This window comes from Puntigrus tetrazona, chromosome 24, assembly GCF_018831695.1.
Source record: "Puntigrus tetrazona isolate hp1 chromosome 24, ASM1883169v1, whole genome shotgun sequence".
NCBI lineage: Eukaryota > Metazoa > Chordata > Actinopteri > Cypriniformes > Cyprinidae > Puntigrus > Puntigrus tetrazona.
The window spans coordinates 3,974,893-3,991,991 of record NC_056722.1 but is presented as its reverse complement, the minus strand read 5'-3'; the positions used below and the strand labels follow the sequence as shown (position 1 = coordinate 3,991,991).

Below are 17,099 nucleotides of genomic sequence, written 5' to 3'. Positions count from 1 at the left end.
TGACCAATAGTAACATCCCATGCGTCGCATTCTTATGTTTGATTGGACGAGCTTGCTCTTAGGCGGAAGCGATAACGCACTACGTCATCTGACGCAACGCGGAAGTAAAATAAAGCAACATGGACAAGAGCGGTGAGTGTCATAATAATTTACAGCGACCAGCGGAACTTTTTCAATAACTAGTCTTTATGGGATACAGCTGAATCACTTCACAGCTGTCCATTTACGTTAAATGCAACGGAATGTAAATAAACATGAATGCACTAATACAGCCACTCTGAAATAAATGTAATAAAAATTGACATTGTTTTTTGCATGCAACTAACAGTACAGTTGGCCTGGTAAAACTGTTTTGAATATGAACCAAAACAAAGCCATATTATTGGACATTTAACTTGATTTTATCATTTACTACGATGATATTCCATGGTACCTTACAGTGCTGCAGTACTTTTGTAAGATGCTTTAATAACCAGAGAAGACTGAAGGTGAAATGAACTAAATGAAATGTCACGTGTCTCAGAGAAAGGGAATCTGGATCAGGTGAAGCACGTGGTTCTGGTTCTGTCTGGTAAAGGTGGAGTGGGAAAGAGCACCATCACCACTGAACTCGCCCTGGCGCTCAAACATGCGGGCAAGAAGGTGAAACACCATTGTGTTCTATTTTATTATGATTTACTCTATTCTATTTGATTCTTTTATTATATTCATTTTTATTTGATTCTGTTCTGCTCCGTCCTATAGTATTGTGCTCTATTCAATTCTGTGCTTCTCTGTTGTATTGTATTCGATCCTAAAGTGCTACATTTCATCTGTTATATTTTTCTCTATGCTAATCTGTTCTGTTATATCGTGCTTCTTAATATTCTGGTCAATTCTTTATATTGTGCTCTGTTTTATTCGGCTTTATTCTACTCTATTCTGCTTGTTTTACGGGATTCTATTCTGCTCAGCTCTATTCTGTTTTATTCTGTTGCGCTGTTATAATTTATTGTGCTCTCTTTAATTCTATTCTAATGTGTTCTGTTAAAATCACTTTATTCTATTCTGCCATATTCTATTACGCTGTGGTCTTTTCTTTTGTGTTCTGTTGTATTATGCGTTATTCTATTATACTGTGCTCCAATAAATTATGATCTATTCCGCTCTTTTCTATTATATTCTACTCTGTTCTTTTATATTCTGTTTTGCTTGATTATGTTGTACTTTATTTAATTCAGATTTATTCTATTCGATTATGTTGTGCTCTATTACACTATTGTGCTATGTTGTATTTCATCTATTCTGTCTGGCTCTATGCCGCTCTGTTCTGTTCTATTTATGCTGTATTCTACTCTATTCCATTACATTGCTGCATTTTATTCTGTTGTGGTGTATTCTACTAAATTCTATTTTTGATTATATTATATTCTTGACTACATTTTTATTCTACACCATTTCTGTTCTCTTCTGCTCTGCTCATTTATATTGTGCTGTATTCTACTCTATTCTATTCTGTTCTGTTCTATTATATTCTTTTCTAAACTTTTATTCTGCTCTATTGTATTCTATTGTGCTGTATTCTATGTTGTTGTGTTCTATTCTATTGTGCTTTATTCTATTATATTCTAGTCTACACTTTTATTGTGCTCTGTTCAGTTCTCTTCTGCTCTATTCTATTGTTCTGTATTCTATGCTGATTTATTCTATTCTGCTGTGGTGTATTCCACTCTATTCTATTGTGCTTTATTCTATTATATTCTAGTCTAAACTTTTATTCTGCTCTGTTCAGTTATCTTCTGCTCTATTCTATTGTTCTGTATTCTAGGCTGTTCTGTTCTATTCTATTGTGCTTTATTCTATTATATTCTAGTCTACACTTTTATTTTGCTCTATTCTATTGTTCTGTATTCTAGGCTATTCTGTTCTATTCTATTGTGCTGTATTCCACTCTATTCTATTGTGCTGAATTCTATTCTATTCTACACTTTTATTGTGCTCTGTTCAGTTCTCTTTTGCTCTATTCTATTGTTCTGTATTCTAGGCTGTTCTGTTCTATTCTGTTGTGCTGTATTCCACTCTATTCTATTGTGCTGAATTCTATTCTATTCTATTCTACACTTTTATTGTGCTCTGTTCAGTTCTCTTCTGCTCTATTCTATTGTTCTGTATTCTAGGCTGCTCTGTTCTATTCTGTTGTGCTGTATTCCACTCTATTCTATTGTGCTGAATTCTATTCTATTCTACACTTTTATTGTGCTCTGTTCAGTTCTCTTCTCCTCTATTCTGTTGTGCTGTATTCTATCATACTCTAGTCTACACGTTCCCTCTCTTCTGTTGCTGTGTGTCAGGTGGGTATCCTGGATGTGGATCTGTGCGGGCCGAGTATCCCGCGGATGCTGAGCGTGGGGAAGCCGGAGGTGCATCAGTGTGACTCGGGGTGGGTGCCGGTGTACGCGGACCCCCAGCAGCAGCTGGCGCTCATGTCCATCGGCTTCCTGCTGGAGGACTCGGACGAGGCCGTCGTGTGGAGGGGCCCCAAAAAAACAGGTCCGACCTGCGCCGCTTACGCTTTTGAGCTCCGCTCCCTGACTCGTCTCACGTCCCCCGTCTCTTCCTCAGCTCTGATTGGCCAGTTTGTCAGTGACGTGGCATGGGGCGAACTGGACGTTCTGCTGGTGGACACACCGCCGGGGACGTCAGACGAACACCTGGCCGTGCTCGAGAACCTGCGCAAACACCGAGTGGACGGAGCCGTGCTGGTCACTACACCACAGGTGAACATAACCATGCTGTAAAGTATGTATAATATACTTTAATAATAACATGCATTATTTTTTTCGTAGTGGTCATACTTACCTATCAAAATCCCTGCTACGGATGCTTGCCTAGTCTGAAGTTTTCAGCCTCAACACCTTAAACCTCTTGTTTGCTAGATAACATGCATTAAAGGTCCACCGTTATTCTGTATGCTGATGTCTTTTTAACTGGAAAAGGACGACAGGGTGGGACAAATCGAGCAGCCCCGCCTCTTTTTTTAATAGCGTTCGTTATATGACGGCTCGGTAAAGCTGCGTTTGACGGGATATGGCAGCCACAATCTCATCTTTATTGCAATAAAATGTACAACTCGGGACACTTGGAGTGTTGGAGTACACCAGCTTAAAGATAACTTGCCGAAATGAAACTTTAACACCCTTGTCAAACGGCAGGCGGTGTCCACAGGAGACGTGAGGCGCGAGATCACCTTCTGCAAGAAGACCTCCTTGAAGATCCTGGGCATCGTGGAGAACATGAGTGGCTTCGTGTGTCCACACTGTTCGGTGAGATTCAAACACATACAGCTGTATGGGAAAATGCCGTCTAACGGTCTGTATTAAACACAGATGTGTGTTTTTCTTTAGGAGTGCAGTAACATTTTCTCTAAAGGCGGCGGAGAAGAACTGGCCAAGCTCACTGGATCTGTGTTTCTGGGTAAGGTGCTTTCGCTCGCGCCGTCCCACCAGTCGCCACTTGATGGTGTACAGCGGCTCTTTTTGTGTTTTATTTCCAGTGACTTTTAAATAGAGGGTGGATTAGACTATAGTGTGCACACTGAAGCAAAAATAAAACAAACAAGTCATGTAAATGAATAAGAAATGCTAAAAGTTGTTCACTGTTTTGATGTAATTTTGAATCCAAAATAAATTGTAAATATTTAATAAAAAATATACTTTATTATAATTTATATATAATGTCTACATCAATGTTGCAGCCTAACATTTGCTCTGTAGAAGATCTCAAAACTTACCTATAATATTAACCTACTAAATATTAAGACATTGTTGCATTGTTATTTGCAATGCATTAACAGTTATTAGACGTAATTGTTGTTATTCTCTGGCTGTCTGTGTGTCTGTAGGCTCAGTACCGCTGGATCCGCTCCTGACAGCGAGTTTAGAGGAGGGCCGGGACTTCCTGCAGGCGTTTCCAGAGAGCAGCACGTACACGGCCATCAGTCATATAGCGAACGCTCTCCTCAGCGGCCTGGACTGAACACCAGACACACGGCAGACATTCACGTTCCTGCTTCACGCCGTTCATCTGTGCAATCTAGAGTATATTAGATATGTTACCCGTAATACAATGTTTAAATAAAAAAATATTAAAGAAATGGCCTTCTTTTGTCCCACACCAATATTTTTTGTAGGACATATAGAGGGTGTAAACAATAAAAAAAAATATATATATATATATATATATATATATACACACATGTATATATATAATATGTATATACATATATGTATAATGTATATATGTATAATGTGTATGTATATATATATATGTGTATGTATATGTATATATAGGTACACATACATAAACCATTCTTACTCCCTTTCTTATTGTTTTATAGAAAACATACCTGAATCAGAGTCTTGCGTCAGAATCACAAAACGGGCTTTAATAAAGTTCAAACTGATTTTTTAAATAATTAAATAAGGCCTTTAAACTGAAGGGAATATAGTCTCTTAATGTAAATGTCCAAAGAAAAACGCAATGAGTAGTGTTATATATATATATATAGGGCAAATAAAGTGCTTTAAAGAGAGCAGAAATACTGAAAAATACATGAATTTAAATAGAATTAATTTTGCTCACTGGTCCCAGAAATAACATATCAGAAAACACTTTAGTTGTTGTGATAATTACTTGTGAAAATATCTACAAGGTTAAGAACCACAGCACAGGAACGAGGTTGAGAACAAATCTGCTTTTTTTTTTTTTTTTTTGTAAATGATTGTAAATGACAATCTGCTCTAAAAAAAAAAAAAAGAGAGAAATGGAAAGCTTTAAGGACGTTGAAGTGATGTAGCTGTAGATCTATCAGAGCTGTCAAGGTTGAGACTGAAGGCAAACACTCACAGCTGAACACACACACACACACACACTGAATAATCACAGGGAACGCAGGCGTGTGGAAATTACACTTGTGAAACCCGTCGAGGGGCACACGCACACCTTTAATACAACCAAACATCAGATGTACACAGGAAACAACCAGAAATACACACACCGAGCTTAAATACTCCCCGACGACGGCACTCGCCAGCAACCCTGCCAGCGCACCTATATCTCATATATAGATCTCTATTTATATATATATATATATATATATATATATTTACGTTTATATAAATATCGATTCAAAGGATCCGAGGAGCTTCAAGTACATTTTCATGAACAATATTCTCAATAAATAAAATCGGTGGAAAAACCGAAAGAGGACGTTAACAAAAGCTACTCCATTCCACATACAGATTCGTCAGTGCGGTTTTTTTTTTGTTGTTTTTTTTTTCCACTTCACAAACACTTCTTTGACACCGACTCCCAAATCACGTGACAGGAAGAGACAGGAACCGGAGGCGTTCGTGTGTTTCCCTCTCTAACATGAAGGGAGCGAAAGAGAACGCGTGATTGGCTAACAGATCGATAGGCAGGAGGGGTGTGAAAACAAACAGAGAATGAGATCTATTACAGCGTTATTATATTATCATTATTATTATGTTCTTTTTTTATTCACAGACACAGGACAGAATCACTATATACCGCATTTACAAGAAATCAAAACTATCAAACTGGGACAACTGTACACCTTCAGAGATAAAACCCGAACGCAGAGCCTGTTATAACGCGCAGGATTATTCCCCCACCTCTCTCGATGCATCTAATTTCGTTTAATCTCGATTTTTTCGCTTTTTTTTTTGGTTTTTGCGTTTCGTTTGTTCCACGCCTCGCGGCCCGGCAGCGCTGCACGCCGACTGCCAGTTTATTTGGTTGAGAGGATCAGGGCCACGATGAGGCCGTAGAGACCCAGGACTTCGGCGAAGATCAGGATGAGGATCATGCCCACGAAGAGACGCGGCTGCTGGGCGGTGCCACGGACGCCCGCGTCTCCCACGATGCCGATGGCGAACCCGGCCGCCAGCCCGCTCAGACCCACGCTCAGACCGGCGCCCAGATGCAAGAAACTCCTGCCCCACACACACACACACACACACACACACACACAATCCATTAGCTGCTAAACAATAAGAAGTAAATAAATTGTAGGAAAGGTTTTTTTGGAAATGGAAATAATCCACGTAATTATTCATGAATGAGACCCCACGTTTGTCTATTAATAGACTGTGAAAATTAAAATGATTTACTTTTTTCAAAATGGAAATATTTTTAAGTTATCTGCAGGAAAATCAGTGCTTAAACTGATAAACATAAAGGTGCAAAACAGTACAATATCAAGTTTCAGTACTGACATAATATCATATAATGAATTCTGTCAAATGATTAATAATTGCATCCAAAATAAAAAATTTTGTTTGCATAATATACACACACGAAATATAATGTGTATTTACATGCGTATATTTTATTCAGATATATATAATTTTTTTTTCTGAATTATATACATGCATGTGTGTGCATCATTTGATTTTTAATTTAAAATAAAATGTAATTAAAATGCATGTATGTGTGTATCTCTCTCTCTCTCTCTCTCTCTATATATATATATATCTCCATCTATAAACACATACATATACACACACATGCATATACATATGTACACGCATGTCAAAGAAATAAAATTATATATATATATATATATATATATATATATATATATATATATATATTTATTTATTTATTTATTTATTTGGGTTTTATTAACTATAATAAGAGTCCGAGGTCCCTAGTAGTGGTTGAACTCACTTGTACAGGGTGATCTTGTCTGAGATGCTGTTGGCGATGAGGACGGCCACCACCAGCCCGTATATAGCGATGATTCCCGCCATGACCACAGGAATGATGGACTTCATGATCAGCTCCGGACGCATCACGGACATGGCAGCGATACCCGTGCCGCTCTTCGCCGTGCCGTACGCCGCGCCCAACGCTGCACACAAACACACGGCCCGTTCACTCTTCAACGCTAATATTCAAGCCCCATTTCTTTGCCTTTCTAATGAAAGTGCACTAAAACAGGGAGCAAACGCTAATAGCTGTACGCTCTAAAAGATGCAAAATGCATGAACATTTTTGTACGGATTCAAGCATACATTGGTGCTGCATACTGTGAGATTGCATAACTTTTCACCACTGCTAATGGATTACTGCTTCTCCTGTTTTATTGTCCACAAGAATGAAAATCATAAATTTGACACCGGATGAATAACAGAACACCTTCTTAACTTACGTTTAATAGTGGTTTCAAAAAAACTGAATGACAAATAGTAGCTTAAACAGAAATAACAGATAAACCACTAATAATAAACATATAATAATACAATGATTACATTATTAGGAAGCTCCTCACAATAATATCTATACTTACTAAATAAATAAATAAATGTACCATGGAGAAAATATAATAATTCAAGCACCAGCAGATGGCTGGAACTGATCTCAGGCTCAAATAAGTGCTATTTTTAGTGCACTCCGATACTACTATATTTTTTAATAATGCTTAATAATTCTGTTTTCACTATAATTTCAGATAACTAAGTTTTGACATGTTTTTTATTAATTGCATTTTTTGGTCTACATATTCAGTTTATTATTATTATTATTATTATTATTATTTCTTGATTTTAGTTAAAGTTTGTCATTTCTGAATGATATTCCAAAAACGAAAATAAATGATCGTGGGAACCATAAGAGTTCCTTTAGTGTGTTAATTTTAGGACTAGTGAGTTCGAGTTAGTGTTAATTCTGCTCAAACTTAACACACCGATGCACCTTCATGCAGGAATCTTAGTCTAATCTTAGTTTCCAGGATTAAAGGGTAACCCTGCTGCATTAACCATGATTACAACTACTACCTCAGCACAGACTCACACAAACTAGCCAATAACAGTGTGTGTGTGAGTGAGTGAGTGTGTGTGTGTGTGTGTGTGTGTGTGTGTGTCGTGACAGATGGGCTCGTGCGATGAAGAGCAGAATCAATCCTTCAGCGTGCAGATGGCCACTGTCCAAACACACACACACACACAGACACACACAGACACACACACAGACACTTTTAAGACTAACTCTACCTGCTCTGAGAACAACACACACAATATTGTCAGGTAAAACAATCTGATAATAAAATCTGATTTACGGTTCAAAAACGTCGAAAGAGTTTTTTTTAATTAAAGTGCATTTTGTATTGATGTTGATGCATTAATTGATTAATGTCATGCCATGACGACAGCAGCTATAGCTATTTTCATGACAATCTCAGTTACAGGGATATAAATAATAAATGTAAACAATTATCATAATAACAATGACAATGCATAAATCGTTATATTAAAAATCAGTAAATGATGTAAAATATTACTCAAAAATACTATACTCTGTAAAAAAAAAAAAAAAAAAAAAAAAAAAAAAAAAAAATTATTATACAAGCCCCATCGGTTTTATATTTAACAGAACACCTAAACTTTTCCCAGACTAAGCTTTTTAAAAATAATTTTAATAATAACCCTTGTGAATGAAACCAATGCCTAATATAAATTAAAAGCAAAACGTTCAAACATAATATGCTTTATTGCTGATGTGACCAATTCAGCATTTTGTTAGATCTTGTCTATTTTTAAAATGAAGTCAATAAGCATTTAACGAAGTCTGATGAATTCATCTGGCATTCAGATATACTGAATTATTTTGGCCAGTGAAAAGTTCTGGGTAATCCTGCAGAACTAGAACTAACCTTCAATTAATGAGAACATATCAACCGAAGAAAAGGTGTGGAAAACAGATATGGAGATTCTCACTGATACCAAATAGTCACAAAGCTCTAAAAACCCAATGCAATGACCACAAATGGGAAGGATGGCTGTAAATACAGGAGTTTGACGTTTTTGCACGATATATATATATATATATATATATATATATATATATATATATATATATATATATATATATATATATATATATATATATATATAAAAATACTACTGAACTAGTCAATTTAATTCCTAAACTAGTCCACTACTGTGAACTATTCCTGATAACAATAATTACTTAAGATTTTTCTTTATCTCTTTGCCAATAAATGACATGAAAGATTACATAAACTAAAATTGGTTTATGCATTATTTTAAACAATGTTTATTCAAACCCACTGCTAATTTAAAAAAAAGCCACTTAAAAAGGCCAAATAATCATCCGATTAATCAGCTATTTGAGTCTCTCACTACTAGTAACCTATAGATAATTCATGCCTACTAGATGAATAGCTCTGCATTCGGCTAGACATTTATTTATTCAGTAGACGCATCCTAAAAGATATAAAAACCAAGCACAGGACCGCCCAGACTGAACTGGGACGGGACGCCAAGTCAGATAAGGCTAACATCTCATCTCAAATTAGCCGCAGCTCTTCCGAAGGCGCAGAAATGATCTGTTAGTCCCGGCACCGGTCAAATCACTTAATCCACGAGTAAATATAGCGTTGATCAGAACGACAGGCATTCACCGAAAAACTAGATTTCGAATTAAACGAATCGAGGCTGCCGTCTAAACTCAAGCGTGCCCTTTAAGGGCGCCAATAAATGCATATCTGTGCTTAACCGCCCTAAAACTGATAAAAGATGCGTAGTATACTGGAGCCAGACGGCCGGGGGAAGGGCTAAAAATAAGAGGCCTTGATGATGTCACCTGAAACGGAGAGTCGTTCGAGAAAGCAATTTATGAAGGCAAATGTTTTAAGAAATAAAGTGCACGTTTTTATAAGAAACAAAGTAATAGAAATTGCGGATGAAGCTGATTGGCACTGGCAACCGTTCAAAATCTAACTAAGAATTTAAAGCATTGTTCTTGAATAATCTGAATAATCCTATTGGCTGCTGGTGAGGATTCTACGACTAATTTTCAGCGCAAACGGGCCTTTAGAACCAGAACACGAATTTTTGGAAGTGGCCTAATTAAAGCTCATTCTGATTTTTTGAGCTCAACGCCTTCATTCTGCGTTTCCCGTCTGAAGCAGCAGAATCCCTCGAACGCATGAATAATGAATCGACTTCAGCCGGCGGCGTCCCCGCTTTTTCGCCTTTCATGTTCGGCGGCAAACCGAACCCGGAGGCGCGCCAGAGAAGCCCTTCGTTGCCGACTCGCGAAGACGTTGGAGTTTGCCGACCTCGCTTGCTAGAGAAACACACTCTCTTAAACAAACACGCGCCAGCTGCTGCATTGGTTTGTTTGCATCACCGGTGCTGGCATTCACAGAGATAACGTTACAGACGGCACCGATAACCAGAGCCAACGGTTAGGCCTGAAGTGTCGCCTAACAGTCGAGCGGAGAGCAAACAGCATGACGCCGCGTGCTGGAAACACACACGGATGCATCTGAAGTCGTGACGTCCCTCGCCGCGTACATTTCAGCTCGTCTCGAGGTCGCACTACGTCACAACCCGTCAAAATTAACGGGAAACCTGATTATTAAAAACGCATCTAATTATAATCCACCAGAGAGCCATTTCTCAGGACAGACTTTCATCTTCTGTGGCGTTTGGTGCTGATCGGCATCACATGGAAAAAGGCTGACTGAAAACGCATCTTGATGCAATATGCATTAGAACACCTTGGAAATTGGGGTTAGTTTGGCCGTAAATAACCACATTAATATAACTGCCTAATGCACAACTACAGGCTCCACCTTAAATTCAATAGCTGAGCCTCTGAAACCGATCAAACCTGAATGACGATCAATACCTGCGGAACAAAAAAAATATGTTTAACCTGTAAAACAAAACAAGTTTGACCTTGTAAAAAAATAATTAAAATCTATACATCTACTCGTGCATTGTCTCTCACAGCCGGTTGAATCACAGGCCGGTGGCAACCTGCAAGCTGCATTTCGCTGACATGTAATAAAGCTAGGAACATATTTCATGTTCTTTTTACATCAAATGTTGCATTGCAATAGCACCAATGATGAAAAATAATTCAAGAGCAGGTTTTAGACGGGCGCATACGTGGATCGTGATCGTGCATACGGGAATCATTAGGAGAAAACGGATTTTTAAAGGAAATAAGGCAAGCGCGCATTTAATAGCATTTTAACAATATTTCATACGACACCAGGAATAACGGAACCAGCACTGACAGGATTGGATTATAACGATGCAGACCTCTTATTTGATGTCAGATCTGAAGGTGATGACTATTTAAAAAAATATATTTTTTTAATTTAAATATTTATACAATATACTATATACAATAAATAGCACCAATAATTTGACATTTCACCAGATATCAATAAATAACGTAACCAACGTAAGATTTTTATTAGAGCGAAAATATAAAATAATTGTGCAGACACGGTTATGTGCGTAGTAAATGTCAAATAGATGTATCAAACAGGCAAATTTAAAATAAAATTTACCGCTGAAGACCATCGCTGCTGATGCGCCCATCACTGCGAAGAACGGCGAGTATTCAGGGCTTCCCGACGACATTATTCCTCTAATTTCACCTCAAAACCCCAAAAACACCGAGCTAATGCTGCTGGAGAGGACGGAGACGCGTAAGCCGACGGGAACCGGGTTCCGAGGGTGAACGGTTTGCTGAGGAACGACGGTTTTAAAGCCCAACCGAATGATGGAAAGCGCTCTTAACGGATCCTGTAGGATGAATCTGCGGTACAAAATGGCCGATAACGTCACCTGACACACCGCGAAGAAAATCCCATCCGACTCCCGGAGGGGGGGGGGCCTCCTGGCAGCGCGGGGATGCGCGGGGATTTTTTTCAAAACGGCGCCCGACGAACGAAAAGCGTTGTAAAACCGCAAAACGGAAAGCGTTTGGGTGCCGGGCCGACGGCGTTTTAAAGGTTTTGCGGGTTTGCGGTCCCCCCCTATTAGGAGAGAGAGATAGTGCGCTCCGCTGCGGGCTTTCCCTTTAATACTGGAGATGCTTAAATCCTTGGAATAAAAATCACGCGTTTGTAATCTGGGTGTGAACGCGTTACACGCTTATTATTCCACAAATTTAATTTTATTTAAAACGTTTCGCACTGACAGGGAAATTCCTTGCAAGCCTTAGCCTCGTTGGTAAATATAGTACTGATTTTTATAACACGGGCGCAGTCTAACGTAAAACCGCCTGTTTTAAAATCCCTGTATTAAGTGTTTTTAAGGTTTTATGCATTATGTAACTTATAAAGCGTTATCTGTCTTCAAAACACCGCCGGTGTGATAACTGCTCATCCGAATATGTTACAGTAATGTGCGATTTTAATATACTTTTAATTGCAGCTGTATAGGCCCTTTATTTTACGCAGGCGCTCTTTTAAAGGGTGCAGCTTTACTAGTCACATTGCAGGCGATTATTAATTATTCAGAAATAACCTCGCGGTCTGTGTAACGGCTATGTCGCGACTCTTAGGCGTTCTGTGCTGTTAATAACGACGCTTTTTTGCTGTAATGGAGTGGTATTATGTCACCCACGCAGTGGACTGTGATGCAGTGGATGAGGATTCCCGAGATGAAGGTCATTCTGGGGAGTGACGTCAAGCGCAGGCCACGCCCACCGCCTTACGTCAGCAAGAATTGAAATAGACTCCACTACAGACAATATAGAGCTCATATACCACGGGGTATTTATTAAATGTATTACTTATTTTCTTATTTAAATGTTCAATGCAACTTTTATTATATATATAGTAAATATTTAAAGCTATATCTGTGTTAATAAATTGCATCGTATAGTATGCGCCCAGCTATTGCAATCATGCCATGTTAATTTCAAGTGTCGGCATGCACATGTTGTTCAGGACACATGGCGGAAGATCAATTAGTCTGGTCTCATTTAGCTGTGGGGTGAATCTGCATTATGAGGTCAGTGATACACACGCATCCGTGACACCAGAAGAGAGCCGGACAGCATTGCAATTCATTTTAAAGGCAAAAAATGAAACTAGACACCAACTAATGAACAGAGTTTTTATTCTTCATCACGATCGGTCACTCTCCTAGTCTGGAAGGTGACGTCTTCTACTAGACCGCTACGGGTTTGACACTATAATAAATTCAGGTTTGCTTCTTCATGTTTACGACTTGAGCTTCACGCTCACATACACACTCAGGACGGCCTGCTCCAACCCGGGACACCGAACGCACAAAAAACACACACCACCTGATACGGGGAGCGCTTCACGGCCTACATGCACGTTAAACATTCGTCCACAGCCAGTCTGGCCTTCAAAGACACGACAGAAAAGAGATATCCATAACCGATACACACGGACTCAAAACAAATATTATTACCGCTTTATAGTTCAGCCGCTAGCTTAAAACACGCTCAGTAAGTGCAAAGAAAAAGATAACTCATAAAACGTAACACTCCCCCGCTTAAAACAGTGCTGATTATGCCTTCATACGTACAATTTAAGCAAAGACCATCGAACGATTAACAAAAAGCTGCATTGTTATTCAACCTGCATACATCAAACGTTTGCTTAGCTGTAAATAAAAACATTTTTTGCATTTTTTTTTTAGGATATGGTTACTGAAATTCATTCGGATACAGTGCACGTGACGTTAGAAAATCAAGACCGTACAACCATTAACTCGCGTCGTTCCAAAACGGCATGGCTCTCTGCATCAAGTGCATTTATTAAAGGATTTTGTAGGACTGCATTTCCATGCTTTACGTCAAGCGCCAAGCGCGTTGAAAAGACTCAAATGATCACAAAAAAACTCAAGTGACTGTAACTGTAAACTCATAGCAGGTATTTTTCATTGTTATTATTTTTTTCGCTTAAGTCCAACTTTAACGGTGTTTAACAGCTCTGACCACTTGACTTTAAATGTGTAAAAAAGCAGGTTATTTGATTTATTTCTGTTTGCGTTTCAATATAGAAAGAGAGCCGTACGTTTGGAACAAGGAGAGGACATAATAATAATAACATTAGTAAATGATATCTGATTTAAGAGAACACTGGAATGCCTTTGAAACTCGCTAAATGCCCCAGAAGTATCCGTGTTTGGACTGGAGGTTAACGAAGAGCTCGCGTTTTCTGGTCCTTTTCGTGTCAAGAAATCTGATATTTCCCCAATTGGCACAAAGCTGCATAGAAGAACCATGGAAGCCCATTTCTGCCACTGAATAAAACATAAAAAGGCCTTCGCGTTATCTCCCAGCGTTTCTCACAATTCAGTGTTTTTTTCCCCTTCAAACTCAGAAAGTCAGAAAAGTCAGAATCGCACATCCACGTCTTTACCAGGAACGCACACTACATTAGCTTGAGATCTCACAATCCTGACTTTATAATGCAATTGTGAGCTGGCCGTGTACCACATTGATCAAATATCTCATATTTAGTGGGGTAAACGGGCTTCCATAAAGAACAGAGGGATTCTTTTAAATGCCAGGGGTCATATTTCACCCAATAATGACAAGAAATAAATGATATTTCGCATAAACGAAAGAAAAAACACATTCACTGTAATGAGAAAACAATGATATATCGGTGTGTTGAGCACCAGAAAAGACAGCAGGAAATATCTAACACTTTGCTGGAATCACATTGATAAATACTTGGTTTGCGATTTTTTTAAAGATATTAATCGTTACAATATTGAATCCTTCCGCGCCAAACCTCATCTCCTTCATCAGAACCTCTCGAATTCTCGGACTAGATCAACACAGGCTTTCCCGACACTCGCTTCGAGAGGACAAACACACGCGATGCGCTTCATCGTGGCCGGAGCCGGGGCCGGGTCTTCGGGGCCGCTCTCTTACGAAGCCATGGCGTCTTTGAAGCCCCAGGCCTCCAGCAGAGCGATCTGGAAGCTCTCGGAGCACAGCGGCGGGTTGTCGAAGGTCAGGCAGCGCTCGGTTCGGCCGTGGTTCAGCTCCGAGTCGATGTACAGAGCGTTCCCTTCACCTCCTCCTTCACAAACAACACCAAACACCCATCACGGTCTACATTCATTTCTATTCGGCTCCAATAGAAACCAGGGTTAAAACACGATCTCTGGAATATATCCCGAACAAGCTATTTTATATGTACTTGTTACTTGCTTGATTAAATAAATCATTTCTTTAATGGAATAACCTTAATCACGCACATCACTTAATTGTTCTCAATTAAAAATAAACCACATATTAGCAGAATAGAGAAGCTGGTGTTGGTTTGGTTTTAGGGAAACGAGCGGTTAGTAAACCAATAGAGTGCAAGTCTGTTTTTTAAAGAATACAATTAGAACACGCGTAGAATTTCGGACATATTAGAGATGTCTTTTTTTCTGGCTTCTTAGAATAGAAGGTTATCCATAAAATAATTATTTGTTTTCTTTGCTATCGCTTTTGATCAATTCTAAGCATCCTTGCTGAATAAAACTATTAATTTCTAAAAAAAATGTATTTCTAATGGTGCTGAAAAAGTATTAAACAGTTATTTTGGGGCTATAATATTTCGTTTTATTAGTTATTCATTCCAATGACAAAACGCAAAATGATATTTACCTACCTGCATGTAAAGTGGTCCTTGTGTTAAGATTTGCGAATAACAAACCAAATTATTTGTTGAATAGGGACCATTTCCATCTTAACAGCCTCATATGAAAATGCAAAACTTGACCGTCAAACATAAAACTTAATTATATTGAATTATATTGAATACTGTAACTATCCACTAATTCGAACATTAAATTGAAAAACGCACCTTTTATACGTTTTTTTTTCCTTTTTCAACTCTTTCGTCTTCATCTGACCCTCCGACTCTAGCACTCTCTATTCTAATTCTATTCTTAAAACCTGCCTTTTGTAGACTTAGACTAAAATGTTTAAAAACCCCCCCCCCCCAAAAACTAGCTTTACTAATCGTTTCGTATTCCGTTTTCTCTTTATTTATTACACAATTAACAGCAAAAACTTTAAAGCAAAAGCTTTATTCTTATAATTTTAAATCTGTTTTCTTTTTATTTATTGTACTTTACCGCGTTGAGCCAACTGAGACTTGCCTGTGAATTGCTCTTTTGTGGATCTCGATTGCTTCCATTGCATGCATCTGGACGAAAGCGTGATACGCGTACTAAAGAAACCATGAGATCAAACTAGACGAGCGAGAAACGAGCTTCTCACGCACCTATAATGATGGAGTCGATGTTTCCCGCCATGAACATGGAGGTGTTCCTCGAGTTGAGGTTGAAGTGCCGGGCGGACAGAAACGGGGAGAGGTGAGACGGGTCTGTGGCCGGCTTCTCTAGAGACTGCGGCCCACCGTTGTCGCTGGCTCCGGTCTGTTCATCGTCTGCGGCCTGAGACGCGTTCGCCAGCTCCGGGTGTTTGATAACCACCCACTCGTAGCGCTCCATCTCCGGCTTCATCTGAAACGGACACGAAACATCTCACTTGTGAACACACACACACACACACACTGAAACACACAGGTCTGAAAACGAGTAAGTCGTGGTAAAATATTACACACTGTGCTCTAGTGATTAGTCTGTGTGATTAGTTCTCTTGTAGAAGAGCAGAAACTGATCGACAAAACAATCCACAGATGTATTTATTATTATTTAATTACAGATCAGTTACTTTCTCTTAGGCATAAATCATGTACAATGGTATTTTCAGGCGAGCGGCGGTTTTTCTTGAGAAAAAGACTTCGGTAATATCACTTTTAGAGATTTCAGTGAAGAGTCACTTGATTTGCAAAGACGAACAAATAAAAAAATTATCATATAAATCAATAAATATTTAAAATTCTACTGAAACAAGGACCCGATCAAATCAGACACATAAAATATTTAAAAATAAAAGAGCAAATATTTTCATCTCACTTTTTATTTAAATTATTTATAGTTATTTATTTATAATTTCTATATGTAATATGCATGCATTTATTTGCATAAATATGTAATATTTATTGTATATGTTTATTTATATAAATATGCTCATTATGTATTATATATATATATATATATATATATATATATATATATATATATATATATATATATAAATAAATATGATTACAAATATTTATAATTTATCTCTACAAATATATTTATAAATAATCTATATTTAGATAAATATAAACATTGTTATTTTGATCATTTTTTTTATTCCTTTCATAATTACTG

General features: G+C 38.2%; 3 protein-coding genes and 3 gene segments (V, D, J or C); 3 read left to right on the top strand and 3 right to left on the bottom strand.

Moving 5' to 3' along the window:
• The window catches only part of LOC122329698, a 610,329-nt gene that overhangs the window by 199,485 nt on the left and 393,745 nt on the right, over positions 1-17,099 (top strand).
• Positions 1-17,099, top strand: part of LOC122329697 — a 601,685-nt gene that overhangs the window by 197,067 nt on the left and 387,519 nt on the right.
• Positions 1-17,099, bottom strand: part of LOC122329696 — a 603,783-nt gene that overhangs the window by 201,683 nt on the left and 385,001 nt on the right.
• Positions 90-4,136, top strand: nubp2 (nucleotide binding protein 2 (MinD homolog, E. coli)). Of its 2 annotated transcripts, XM_043226163.1 has the most exons (7): positions 90-132; positions 524-642; positions 2,331-2,529; positions 2,602-2,756; positions 3,192-3,302; positions 3,384-3,453; positions 3,881-4,136. In XM_043226163.1, exons 1-7 carry the CDS (start codon positions 120-122, stop codon positions 4,012-4,014), a joined length of 801 nt encoding a protein of 266 aa, XP_043082098.1. In that variant the 5' UTR covers positions 90-119; the 3' UTR covers positions 4,015-4,136. The 2 variants fall into 2 exon arrangements, with proteins under 2 accessions (XP_043082098.1, XP_043082097.1); XM_043226162.1 differs by lacking the exon at positions 90-132 and having other exon boundaries at positions 493-642.
• Positions 4,936-11,659, bottom strand: atp6v0cb (ATPase H+ transporting V0 subunit cb). The gene is made up of 3 exons (XM_043226166.1): positions 11,393-11,659; positions 6,730-6,913; positions 4,936-5,993 (listed from the first exon to the last, which is right to left on the bottom strand). Exons 1-3 carry the CDS (start codon positions 11,463-11,465, stop codon positions 5,789-5,791), a joined length of 462 nt encoding a protein of 153 aa, XP_043082101.1. The 5' UTR covers positions 11,466-11,659; the 3' UTR covers positions 4,936-5,788.
• The window catches only part of tbc1d24 (TBC1 domain family, member 24), an 11,074-nt gene continuing 6,911 nt past the window's right edge, over positions 12,937-17,099 (bottom strand). For both annotated transcript variants that reach the window (XM_043226128.1, XM_043226130.1), the window contains 2 exons: positions 16,100-16,340; positions 12,937-14,902 (listed from right to left, as the gene is read on the bottom strand). In XM_043226128.1, coding sequence (XP_043082063.1) covers positions 14,748-14,902; positions 16,100-16,340 — 396 coding nt within the window. In that variant the 3' untranslated portion in view covers positions 12,937-14,747. The remainder of the gene's footprint in view (positions 14,903-16,099; positions 16,341-17,099) is intronic.

Bases quoted from the DNA above. Each gene is read 5' to 3' on its own strand.
- nubp2 (XM_043226162.1), top strand. From the start codon at position 508: ATGTCACGTGTCTCAGAGAAAGGGAATCTGGATCAGGTGAAGCACGTG. The intron at 643-2,330 runs GTGAAACACCAT...GCTGTGTGTCAG, and splicing joins TCAAACATGCGGGCAAGAAG to GTGGGTATCCTGGATGTGGA. The intron at 3,303-3,383 runs GTGAGATTCAAA...GTTTTTCTTTAG, and splicing joins TCGTGTGTCCACACTGTTCG to GAGTGCAGTAACATTTTCTC.
- atp6v0cb (XM_043226166.1), bottom strand. From the start codon at position 11,465: ATGTCGTCGGGAAGCCCTGAATACTCGCCGTTCTTCGCAGTGATGGGC. The intron at 6,914-11,392 runs GTAAATTTTATT...GTTTGTGTGCAG, and splicing joins AGCAGCGATGGTCTTCAGCG to CGTTGGGCGCGGCGTACGGC. The intron at 5,994-6,729 runs GTGAGTTCAACC...TGTGTGGGGCAG, and splicing joins GACAAGATCACCCTGTACAA to GAGTTTCTTGCATCTGGGCG.